Source organism: Muscardinus avellanarius (assembly GCF_963383645.1).
Source record: "Muscardinus avellanarius genome assembly, chromosome: 2".
In the NCBI taxonomy this organism is placed as follows: domain Eukaryota; kingdom Metazoa; phylum Chordata; class Mammalia; order Rodentia; family Gliridae; genus Muscardinus; species Muscardinus avellanarius.
Window position 1 is genome coordinate 118,394,690 of NC_137787.1, and position 13,670 is coordinate 118,408,359.

At 38.3% G+C, this 13,670-nt stretch overlaps 1 protein-coding gene across 1 annotated transcript in view; it reads left to right on the plus strand.

Moving 5' to 3' along the window:
- RNF17 (ring finger protein 17) overlaps positions 1-13,670 on the plus strand; it is a gene marked incomplete at both ends in the record, with an annotated part of 162,217 nt that overhangs the window by 79,283 nt on the left and 69,264 nt on the right. The window contains 2 exons of the mRNA XM_080689412.1: positions 494-614; positions 4,902-5,022. Coding sequence (XP_080545538.1) covers positions 494-614; positions 4,902-5,022 — 242 coding nt within the window. The remainder of the gene's footprint in view (positions 1-493; positions 615-4,901; positions 5,023-13,670) is intronic.

Consider the following 13,670-nt stretch of genomic DNA (forward strand, 5'->3'; position numbering starts at 1 on the left):
TTTATTTATTTATTTATTTATTTATTTATTTTGGGAGAAGACTAGGGATGGAACCTAGGGGCTTTCTACCACCAAGCTACATCCCCAGCCCTATTTTATTCACAAACCTGCGATCCTCCTGTCTCATCCTCCCAAGTACTAGGATTATAAACATGTGCCATCATACCCAGAGGCCAATTTTATTAAATTGAAACAGAGTCTCACTAAGTTGCTGGGGTTGGCCTGGAACCAGCAGTAATCCTTTCTCAGTATCCCAAGTAATGAGGTACAGGCACATTCCACTATGCCCAGCTTTGACTATTTCTAATTTTAGACATATGGATTATTTTTTGCTTCAGGGGTTTTTAGGGATTAAATCTGGGGTTCCCAGCATGCTTGGTAAGTATTCTACCTCGAGTTATATAAATGTTAATTTTCTAAACATATATGAAACTTTATTTTAGTTATAAAAGTTAAATTAGCATTTTTAATGTTGGAATTTTGTTTGATACAGGCTATTAAATGTAAACTGGCATATATTGAACCACGTGAAAGGGCAATGCAGTGGTCCAAGAAAGCTAAAGAAAAATTTGAAGAAAAGGCTCAAGATAAATTTATGACATGCTCAGTTATTAGTAAGCTATTTTCGTTTTTAATACACAATCATACCTAATTTAAAATAATTAATATTTAAATTAATATTTAGATTAATATTACCTATTGTCATATCACAGAGTAAATTTAGTGTGCCATGAGGAAGAGTAGTAAACAATGATATTTGTGGGAACTAGGTACAGTGGAGTCCATCTTCCGCAGGCTAGAAGTCTACATTCAGCTTGGGAGGCAAAGATCACCATAAAGACCAAGGCACCCTTAAAATGGGTGTGGTGACGTGTACCTGTAGTCTCAACTTCTTGGGAAGCTGAGGCAGGATGATTGCTTGAGCCCAGAGTTGGAGTACAGTATGGGAAACATAGCAAGACTTCATCCTACAAAAGAAAACATACCATCCTTGATGTGGCCCCTTCAAAGTCCTGAAGCCGCTAGAGCCTACAATTTTGTAACACATATCAGAAGTTTAATGGCCAGGAAGAAGTTCACCAAGTGCTTTGTGCATATATGTCCCTATTACTCTGAACTTTATTATAATGTTAAATTATGATGAATCAGTAAACATATTTTCTTAAAAATTTTAATGGCAGGATATGATCTAAATTGGCAGGCTGTGTATAGTCTCTGTGTCCTTTATAGTAAGTACTGGTATATTCTACTTGAAGGCAGTGCTACCCTATACTCCACTATGGGTACTACAGAATATATATAGTATATGTACTTATGTAGATTTTTCAACCTGAGGAATTCTGAATTCTGAAACACATCTAGTCCCAAGGGTTTTGAATGGGAGCTTGGGAATCTGTTTTTTTTTTTTTTTTTTTAAGTCAGGTATTCTGATCTATTTGAAAACTACAACAAACACAGACTGTATTGGACTCAGTGAGTACTAGTGCAGGATACATAAGAACTATGTTTACTTGGGATTGAATTCTAGTACTCTCAAGGGTAATTTTTACTACAGGTGTTTTTCACTTTTATCACACTTCCATTAGATGAACTCAGTTATTTGTGGTCAGCCTCAGCAACTTAGTGAGGCTCTAAGCAACCTAGCCCCTGTCTCCAAACAAAAACATTTAAGGGCTTGGTAGTTCAGAGGTAGAATGTCCCGGGTTCAATTTCTGGTAACACACACACACACACACACACACACACACACACACACACACACACCATAAGATGATGTTTAGATGATGTTAAAGGGGTCACATAGCAGAAATAATGAGATATCTCTGATAATTTGTTCTCTGTTGATACAAGAAATTGTTCTGAAGAGATATTTCAGTTGAAGAATACCGTTATTCAAATGTTAATGGGTTTTTTTTTTTCTCTTTTTGGAGGGGAAAGGATGCTGGCGATTGAACCCAGGGACATTCTACCTTAGAGCTACATGCTCAGTCCTATTTTTAAATTTTTATTTGGAAACAGGATCTTGCTAAGTTGCTGAGGCTGGCCTCGAACCTGTGATCCTCCTGTGTCAGTCTCTCAAGAACTGGGATTACAGTTTTGGGCCACTAAACCCAGCTGCTGCTGCCTTTTTTTTCTTTGTCACTAATTAGTCCAGTGATATCCAACACTAGTGGCACCATAGTTGTTAACCTAGATAATGGAGTTTCTTTTCCCACTCACCTGCACAATGATAAAACTGGGACTTCAAGACATTTTATAATAAAGTAAATTAGCACAGGTGAAAATGGGGCCTCCCATTATTAATATACAGTGTTACCTATAAAGCAGGATACATTTTAATTTTGGAAGAAGTCAGGGAAGATGGTAAAGGTACAGAACACAGGGGAAATCAACTGTGTTGGAACAAAAAATGTCATGCAGGGGAGGTAGAAAACAAAAGAAGTAAAGGGAGATGGAAAGTAGGAGGATCAGAAGATCAACACTGCTTAGCCTTTTATTTCTAGGTATCTTACCTGGACCTCTGAGAAGTAGCCAAGAACAGGTTTTTTTTTTTTTTTAGTTTTTATTGGTGCCAAGAACAATTTTTTAACTCTTCAAGTACACTGTTAAAACTGGTAGGATTGTACTGCTGGTAATGGTTATCTTTATTTGGTGCTTCCAATTGCTACTGTGTAAAAGCATATACTGATCTCAGTACATATTTTAGAAATGTATATTAAATATTAAACTTTTTTTTGAACCCAGGGGCATTCTAACTCTGAGCTATACTCTCAGCCCTATTTTTTTTTTTTTTTGGTGGTATTGGGGTTCCTGAAAGCCCTTCTATGTCCAGGCTACACTCCCAGACCTATTTTTATATTTTTATTTGGAAACAGGGTCTCTTAAGCCAGAGAGGCTGGCTTCGAACCTGCGAGATCCTCCTGTCTCTGCCTCCCAAGCGCGGGGATTATAAGCGTGCGCCACCACGCCCAGCTCAGCCCTATTTTTTATTCTTTATTTTGAAATAGGGTCTCACTAAGTTGCGGAGGATCTCACTAAGTAGCTCAGCCTGGTGCGAACCTACAATCCTCCTGTCTCAGCCTCCCAAGTGTGGGATTACAAGGGTATACCACCACTCCCAGTTTATTAAGCTTATTTAAATTTCTCTAGCCAGATGTGGTGGTGCATGCCTGTAATCCTTGTACTTGGAAGGATGAGGCAGAAGGATCACAGATTCAAGGACAGCCTCAGCAAGTAGTGAGACTCCCATCAACCTAACTAGACCCTGTTTCAAAATAAAAGAATAAAATAGGGCAGGGGTGTAGCTCAGAGATAGAATGCCCTCTGGGTTCAATACCCAGTACCCCCAAAAAAATCCTCTATAATTTATTCAGATACTTATTGAGCAAATTCCTTGTGCTAAGTCGGGCGTGGTGATGCACGCTTGAAATCCCAGCATTCGGGAGGCTGAGACTGGAGGATCACGGTTCGCAGACAGCCTCAGCTACCTAGTGAGGCCCTCTGCAACTCAGTGAGACCCGGTTTCAAAATAAAGAATAAAATATAGGGCAGGGGGTGTAGCTAGGAGGTCGAATGCCCCTGGGTTCCACCCCCAGACCTGCAAAAAAAAAAAAAAAAAATTCCCTGTGCTATATACCATGAATAAGGAAATAGGTACATGAGATACAAATTCTACTCTCAGAGACAATCTGATAACAAGTAACTAATTTTGGTTTTCTAAAAGGAAAAATTAAGCCAGGCATTGTAGCACAAACTAACAATCCCAGTATTTGGGAGGATTGCAGGTTTGTGGCTAGCCTAAGTTATTTACTGAGACCCTCTGCAACTTAGTGAGACCCATTTCAAAATAAAGAATAAAAAATAAACCGGGCGTGGTGGCACATGCTTGTAATCCCAGCATTCGAGAGTTTGAGACCGGAGGATCATGGTTCACGGACAACCTCAGTTACTTAGGCCCTCCGCAACTTAGTGAAACCCTGTCTCAAAAATAAACAATTAAAAAATAGGGCTAAGGGTATAGCTCAGAGTTAGAATGCCCCTAGGTCCAGTCTCCAGTACCACAAAATTAATTAATTAATTAATTAATTAAAAATTAAGTGGTTTGTCAGCCAGGTAAGGTGGCACACTCTTGTAATCCTAGTATTTGGGAGGCTGAAACAAGAGGAACTGGGTTCTTTGCCAGCCTCAGCTACTTAGTGAGGCCCTCTGCAATTTAGTGAGACCCTGTTTCAAAGTAAAAAGAATAAAAAATAGGGATAGGGGTGTAGTTTGGAGGTAGAATAACCCTGGGTTCAATCCTCAGTACCGCAAAAAAAAAAAAAAAAAAAAAAAAAATTAAGTGGTTTGTCCTCAAAAGGAAAAGGGGGTGGGACATCTGGTTATTTAAGAGTTCTAGGTTGAGTTTTTGTTGTTTTAAACTTTCTACTATAGTTATATAAGGTGTATATATTTTTGAGAACCTTTCTCAAAAATTAATTATTTTAAAAGTGTAAACTTTCACAGATGATCACTGGGTTAACTTTTATTCATTTTTCTTCTTTTGAAACTAGATTGAATTCCATAAAGCCACCTAAAAATACAATAGAATACTACTTCTGTTGAGTGCATATTAATTTGTATTTTTTCCTGAATCTAAAAAGTTTAAACTGCTTTGTTCTAGTACAATGTGCAATAACCTAAAATAAGTTTTAATAATTTATATATGTTACAGATGGCATTGACAATTCATGTATGATTGCAAAATACTACTTTAACCTCTAGAGAGATTATAGCATGTTCAGCAAGAAATTTTATGTATGCAAAAAAGAGAAAAATATGTTTCCAATTTTTTCAAAGTATCTCATTTAGTATTTTGCAACATTATTATTCCTTTCCCCAAACAAGTCTTAATGATTTTACAGAAATTCTGGAAGATAATGTGCTGTTAGTTGAGCTTTTTGATTCTTTTGGTGCTCCTGGAATGACTCCCACTAGTATTAATGACCAGCTTGTCAAAGAAGGCTTCGCATCTTATGAAGTAGGGTAAGTTAACAGGTAAACTGTTACTTTTAGTTCATATGTAACAGTTTAGTCACAAGACGGGGAAACGAATTTCCCCACTATTCCTGCATCAGAAAAAAATAGAGAGAAAACAATTGGAGTCATTAGTCTAATAGAGTGGCCTTTTCCTCCATCCCTAAGAAACTTTAAAAATAAAACATCAGAGTTGCTTCTAAGAAAGAGACTGGTATCTTATTTATAGGAAAAAAATGTCTCCTTAGGATGTTCTTGTGCCTATTTAAGAAAGGGAATTGAAAGAAGAAATAAGCATAGAGAGAGTAGTCTACATTCTGATTTGGAGAGGTGTGAGTTTCCCTGAGTTCAAGTAGGTACTTTTAAAGATAACTAAACTTGGGGACACATGCCTGGAATCCCAGTACTTGGGAGGCTGAGACAAGAGGGTCATAGGCTCAAAGCCAGCCTCAGCAACTGAATGAAACCCTGTTTCCAGATTAAAAAATAAATAAAGTAGGGCTGGAGGTCTAGATCAGTGGTAGGATGCCCGTGGGTACTCCCAAGTATAAAAAAAAAAAAAAAAAAAAAAAAAAAGCTAAGTTAAGCCATTGTACTCATACCTATCCAAAACCAGCCAGTGGTTGAAGTGAGCCCAGAGAAGAAATGCATTCTTGCAAGAATGGATGGATAAATTAAAAGGCCAAGATAAAGAAGTCTTCTGTAAAGAGACTAGTACAGTGGGGGGGGTCACCTGTGCAAAAATTCTAAAGGACCCCCATATATAACCCTCAAGAAAGCCAGTATTGAGCCAAATGTCCTGGCACACTGGGAAGCTGGTTCATAGCCAGCATCAGCTGCTTAGTGAGTCCCTTTACAACTTAGTGAACTTTGGAGATTCTTCTGTGTTGTCATATGTATTAATAGTTTCTTTTTATTGCCAATTAGTATACCATTATATAGATGTATCTAAGTTTTATTCACTTGCCAATTGATAAGCATTGAGGTTATTTCCAGTTTGGGGCAATTTCATGAATAAAACTTATAAATAGTTGTACACAGATCATGGTGTCAACATATGTATTATTTTCTCTTGAGTAAATACTTACGAGTGGGATTGCTGGCTTGTCAGTCTGGCAGGAGTAGTTTTAACTACAAGAAACAGCCTATTGTCTTTGCTCACAAAATATAATAAAAATTAGCTGGGTATGGTGGCACATACCTGTAATCCCACTACTTGGGAAGCTGAGACCGGAGAATCATGTGTTCGCAGCCAGGCTCAGAAACTTAGCAAGACCCTCCTCCATAATTTAGTGGGACCCTGTTTGAAAATAAAACTAGAAAATAGGGCTGGGTGTTTTCAATCCCCAAAACCACCCCCAAAATGACATATTTGTATATATGTTTATATAACAAAAATAATTGTTATATGCTATTAGTAAGCTTTGAAACACATACAAGCTATTATCTGAATTTGATTTTTATGAGTGCTCTATTATATATATCAAAGAACAGATTTTTATTCTTGTATTATCTAAGTTAGCAAGACTCCATCTCAATATAAAAAATAAAAAGAGCTGGGAGTGCACATTAGTGGTAGAGTGCTCCTGGGTTCAATCTTCAGTACAACAAAAGAAAAAAGGAAAGAAAGAGAATATTACAAACTAATCACAGAAATACCAATGATTATAAAGAAACTAATATGAATTTACATGTCAACAAATTGGATAACCTGGGAGAAATGGGTAAATTCTTAGAAACAAAACAATCTAAACAATATTGAATCATAAAGAATCTGAATAAGTCAGCTGTGGTGGCGCATGCTTGTAATCCCAACATTCGGGAGGCTGAGACAAGAGGATCTTAGTTCACGGCCAGCCTAGGGCTAGGGGTATAGCCTAGAGGTAGAATGCTTCTGGGTTCCATAACCAGTACTGGAAAAAAAAAAGGAAAAAAAAATTTGGCTGGGGGTGTAGTGCAGAGAAAGAATGCTGCTGGGTTCAATACATGCACACACACACACACACACACACACGATACACAAGTGAAAACTACAAATGTTTCTGAAAGACATTAAGAAGAACACAAAAAAGATTGCTCCTGGGTTAGAAGACTTGATCTTAACATGATATCAACACTCAAAGTGATCAGCAGATTAATGTAAATCTTATCAGAATTCCAATGACCTTTTTTTAACAAAGAAAAATATTCCAAAAGTCAGGGAGCCAAGATGGCGGTCTCGCAGAATGAAAATTGGTGTGCCTAGAAGCAGATTTTAAAGATAGCTTCTTTGAAACATCTTTTTTTTTTTTTTTTTTTTTTTGGTGGTACTGGGGTTCCTGGAAGCCCTTCTACCTTTGGGCTACACTCCCAGACCTATTTTATATTTTTATTTGAAAACAGGGTTTCCTAAACCAGCACGTGGCTGGCTTCGAACCTGTGTGATCCTCCTGTCTCTGCCTCCCAAGCGCGGGGATTACAAGTGTGCGCCACCGCACCCAGCGAAACATCTTTTATCATACCACTTGATAATCATTTTATGATACCATGGCAGCAGTGGCAGCAATAAAATGGGTGCTGTCAAAGGGAACTGTCTTGAAGAATGTAGTTCCAATCCAAAATGACTCTAATTGCAAAGTAGAGCTCGCCTTGACATCTGACAGCAGGATGATAGTGTGCTACCACCCTCCTGTAGACATACCATACGAACACACGAAGCCTATCCCTCGACCTGATCCTGTGCACCATAATGAAGAAACACATGAACAAGTGCTGAAAACCAGATTGGAAGAGAAAGATGAACCCCTTGAGCAAGGACCCATGATAGAACAACTTAGCAAAATGTTATTTACTACTAAGCACCATTGGTATCCTCATGGATAGTATCACAGACGTCGTATGAAACTGAATTTTCCGAAAGACAGATGATATTGAGGTTCAAAGAGAAATATTATCCTGTGCTTCATTTGCCATTTGAGAAGATGCAATCTGGTGTATCTGCTAATATTTTATATAGTAAAATAAGAAAATGTTTTTCACAAATGGAAAAAATATTCCAAAAATCATATGAAATTTTAAGAAACTCTGACTAGCCAAACCAATCCTAAAATAGTACAAATTGGAATACTTTACAAAACATCTTAATTTCAAAACTTATAAAACTATAGTAATCAAAGCATTGTGGTACCAGCAGAATACACATGTAAATCAACAAAGGAAAATATGGAATCTATAAACAAACCCTCTCATTATAGGTAAGTTAGTTTTAAAAGTGCCAAGATTAGCCAGGCATGGTGGTGTATGCTTGTAATCCCAGTACTTGGGAGGCTGAGACAGGAGGATCACAGGTTCACGGCTAGTCTCAACTACTTAGGCCCTCCACAACTTAACGAGACCTTGTTTCAAAATAAAGAGCAAAAAATAGAACTGGAAGTGTAGCTTGGAGGTAGAATGCCCTTGGATTACATCCCCAATATCAGGGGGGGAAAAAGTACCAAGATTATTCACTTGGGAAAGGATAGTCTTTTTTAACAAAAGGTGCTGTTGAAAACATACATATCTATGTGCAAAGGAATGAAACTAGATCCTTACCTAAATCTATACACAACTCAAAATGGATTCACGGCCTAAATGTAAAACCTAAAACTATAAAACTTAGAAGAAAACACAGGAAAAAAGCTTCATGACATTGGATATGGCAGTAATTTTGTCAATAGATATCAAGTACATAGGCAATAAAAGAAAAACACAACTGGACTTGGTGAAAAGGTAAAATGTGCATATGAAGACACTCAATAGAGTATAAAAGCAACCCATAGTAGGAGTAAATATTTTCCAATCATGTGTTTGTTAAATAATTAATACCTAGAATATATAGAAAACTAAAACTCAACAAGAAAACACCCAATTGAGAAATGAGCAAAGGACTTGTATAGATATTTCTCCAAAGATAAATGAGTAATAAGCACATGAAAAGCATTAGGTATCACTAATCATTAGAGATATGCAAATCTAAACCACTATTAACTGAGTTTGGTGGTTCATGCCTGTAATCCCAGCAACTCAGGAGACTGAGACAGAAGAATTACAAGTCAGAGGCCAGCCTGGAAAATATAGGAAGACCCTGTCTCAGATTTTTAAAAAAAGGGCTGGGGCAGTAGCTCATTGGTAGAGGGCCCTGGATTCATTCACCAACAAAAAAATCTACCATGAAGTACCACCTTTTACTCATTAGAATGGCTACTACAAAACAAAAGTTTTGTCAAGGATATAGAGAAATTGATCTCTTGGTGACAGTGTTAAATGCTACACAAGTATGTCAGCTCCTTGAGACATTAAAATTTAGTTGTTAATTATGGTTCAGTAAATCTGCTTCTGGATATATATACAATGAAGAATTGGAACCAAGATTTCAAAGAGATGTTTATATGTTCATTTTCTTAATAGCACTGTTCTCAGTAGGTAAAACCTGGAATCAACCTAACTAAATCAGTGAATGAATGGATAAGTAGGAGATTCTGACATGTGGTGCCATGTGAATGAACCTTTATTAAGCCATTACAAAGAAAAATAGCATATGATTAGGTGAATAGAATGGTCAAAATCATAGAGACAGAATAGTGGTTGCCATTGGCTGTGGGGGTGGAAAGAAATGGGGTGTTATTAATGGGTACAAACAGAATGTTTTTGTTTGTTTGTTTGCAGTACTGGGGATGGAACCCAGGGGCATTCAACCTTGAGCTACACCTCCAGCCCTATTTTTTATTCTCTATTTTGAAACAGGGTTTCACTGAGTTGCAAAGGGCCTAAGTAGCTGAGGCTGTTCATGAACCATGATCCTCCTATCTCAGCCTCCCAAATGCTGGGATTACAAGTGTACACCACCATGCCAGGCCACTAGCCCAGTTTTAAAATTCATAAAACCACCTTTAAAAATTATATTGATGGTAGTGTTTTGTTTGTGTGTGTGGAACTAGGGATGGAACCCAGGAGCATTCTACCTCTAAAATACACTGCCAGCCCTATATTTTTTATTTTGAAATAGAGTCTCACTAAGTTTCTAAGAGCCTCACTAAGTCTCTGAGGCTAGCCACAAACCTGTGATCCTCCTAAGTTACTAGGATCACAAACCTGTGAACCAGGCCAGGCTGTTGGTAAAGGGGTTTGTGTGTGTGTGTGTTGGTGTGTGTGTGTCTGGGGATGGAACCCAGGTGCATTTCACCTCTGAGCTACACCTCCTGCAGTATTTTGTATTCTTTATTTTTGAAACAGTGCCTGAGTTGCAGAGGGCCTCACTAAGTAGCTGAGGCTGTCCTCAAACCATGATCCTCTGGTCTCAGCCTCCCAAATGCTGGGATTAGAAGTGTGTGCCACCATGCCTGGCTTTGTTGGTAAAGTTTAAAAAAAAAACAATGTTTTGACCACCTCCCCAAAGGGTTCAGGCAAGTGAGTGGTCCTGACACTTGGATTCAGTTTAAGGAGATCCACCCTTGGTACTCTGGCAGCCCAGCCCATCTCTGCCTTCACAAACCTAGATTCCTGCTATCTGACCCACTCTTCTCATTTTATGTCTTACATATGCTCAAATTAGAACATGAGTTTCCCTTGATCAGTGACTTCCCTGATCACCTGAAAACTAAGAAGAAAAAGAAAAAGGACTTTACAAGCTGCTTGTCTCTGTTAGACCTAATTGTCTTATAATGTAGAAGTAGTGTTGCCTAAATAGTCTGACCCCTACTACACATTTTTTTCATTTCCTGAAATGCCTAACTCCTACTTTAACCTTTTTAATAAAATCTCAGCTGAATTGTTGTATAGAGAAACCATCCCCAGACTCTATCTAATCTATCTATCTATCTATCTATCTTATCTATATTTTAGTGGTACTGAGGATTTAATCCAAGAGGCACCTATCTCTGAACTACCCCAGCCCTATTTTATTTTTTTTATTTTAAACAGGGTTTCGCTAAATTTTGGAGGGCCTCGTAGAGGTTTGCTGGGGCTGGCCTTGAACCTGTAATTCTCCTATCTCAGCCTCCCAAGTACTGGGATTATAGGCATGTGCCACCAATACCCAGCTACTAGGTTGGGTTTTGTTGTCCTAGGTTGGATTTTGTTGTCCTGTGTCCTTATTTTTTTCCTTTGAAACTCTTGTTTGTATTATAACTTGTTATTTCTATAAGTCTCTTAGTAACAATGCAAGTTGTCCCACATACTAACTCATGGTTTTGCTTTTCATCATTCCACTTAACCTATGACCAACTGTAATCTGAAAATATTAAACAGAAAATTCAAGAAATAATAAATTGTGACTTCTATTAGTTATTGTTAGAATTGTTCTTTTTGTTATGGTTATTCTCTTATTTGCCTGAATTATAAATTAAATTATCATAGGTATATGTTTGTGTAGAAGCACAGTTTATCTATGGTATCATCTGAATGGACTGGCTATTGCAGTTCCAGGCATGCACTGGGGTTCTTGAAGCATATCCACCTTGAATAAGAGGGGCTACTACCATTTAAACTTTCTGAGAACAAGAACTCAGAACTCAGCCTCTTTTCTTTTTTTTCTTTCTTTTTTTTTTTTTTTTTTTTTTTGGTGGTATTGGGGGTGGTGTAACCCAGGGGCTTTTCTACCTCCAGCCATACTCCCAGACCTGTTTTATACTTTATTTGGGAACAGGGTCTCACTAAGTTGCTGAGAGCCTCACCAAGTAGCCGATGCTGGCTTTGAACCTATACAATCCTCCTGTCTCAACCTCCCAAGCACAAGATTACAGGCATGCTTCACCACGCTTGGCTAGAACTCAGCCTCTTGACTGTAATATCTAGCACCATGCTATTAAAGATGGAGTAGAGGAAGTAAATACATTGTTCTGGTACTCAGAAGAGAGACCTGTTTAAATGGGGTCATCAGCATGTAAGTAATAAAAGAGGCCATGAGAATGAATGAAATCATCTCTCTCCATTTATTCAACAACAACAACTCCTCCTCCTCCTCTTCCTCCTCCTCCTCCTCCTCCTCCTCCTCCTCCTCCTCCTCCTCTTCTTCTACTTCTTCTTTTCTCTCTCTCTCTCTCTCTCTCTCTCTCTCTCTCTCTCTCTCTCTCTCTCTCATTTTACTAGTGATTGAATCTTCAAGCCACACCCCCAGCCCTTTTTATTTTTTGTTTTGAAATAGTCTTTTTAGATTGCTTAGAGTATGCTATGTTGCTGAGACTGTCCTCAAATCTGTGATTCTCCTGTCTCAGCCTCTAAATTACTGGAATTACAGGCATGGACCACCATGCCCAGCTCTAACAATCTCCCTCAGTGAAGATACAGCCCTGAGGGTTATCACTTAGGGGAAAGGTCCAGATGATGATAGGGTCTGATTTTAAGTAAAACCAGGAACCAAAGAAAGATATTTCAAGAAGGAAAGAATAGCTAGTGCTAACAGTGATGCAGAACTGACAACCATCCATTGGATTTATCTACAGAAATTGTTAGTCACCTTGATGAGCTAAATCTCAGCTGCCTGTGAAAGAAATTAGTTTTTCTTTATTCAAATAATAGCATCTGTTTATCCACAGATAGTCTAATTTGAAATACTTAACATCTGAAACACTTTAAAAGATTTTGCTTCTTCATGTATAGTAATAGTAATTGTTTCCAAGTTGTATATTCTCATTGGCAAATTGGTTGATAATTTTTTTTTCTGGTACTAGCTATTGAAGAGGGGCATTCTACCTCTGAGCCAGACCCCAAACCCTATTTTTTAATTTTGAAACAGTCTCACTAACCAGGCATGGTGGTGCACGCCATGTAATCCCAGTACTTGAGAGGCTAAGACAGGAGGATTACAGATTCATGGCCAGCCTCAGCTAAGTAGTGAGACCCTCTCTCAAAAATAAAGAATAAAAAAATAGAGCCAGGCCTGGTGGCTCATACTTGTAATCCCAGTACTTGAGAGGCTGAGACAGGAGGATCACAGTTTCGTGGCCAGCGTTACCTAATTAGTTAGGCTCTCTGCAACTTAGTGAGATACTGTTTCAAATAAAGAAAAAATAGGGCTGTGGGTTATAGCTTGGAAGTAGAATGCCCCTGGGTTCAATCCCCAGAGCTGCAAAAAAATAAAAAATAGGGCTGGGATATAGCTTGGTGGTAGAATGCCCCTGGGTTCAATCTCTAAAACCACACACACAGTCGGGAGTGATGGCACACCCTTGTAATCCCAGTGCTTGGGAGGCTGAGACAGGATCACACAAATTTGAAGCCAGCCTCAGCTACTTAGGCTCTCAGCAACTTAATGAGACCCTGTTTCCAAATAAAGTATAAAATAGGTCTGGGAGTATAGCCTGGAGGTAGAAAAGCCCCTAGGTTCCACCCCCAGTACCAGAAAAAAATAAAATATTAAAAAACACACACACCAAAAAAAAAAAAAACCAACAACAAAAAATAAAATTATAGCCAGGCATGGTGGCACACCCTTGTAATCTCAGCATTTGGGAAGCTGAGACCAGCCAGAGATGACGGTTTGTGGATAGCCTCTGCTACTTAGCAAGGCCCTTCCCAACTCAGTGAGACCCTGTTTCAAAACTAAAAAGACTAAAAAATCGGTCTGAGGGTGTAGCTCAGAGGTACAGTGCCCCTGAGTTCTATCCCTAGTACCACAAAAATAATAATAATAATAAAATTAA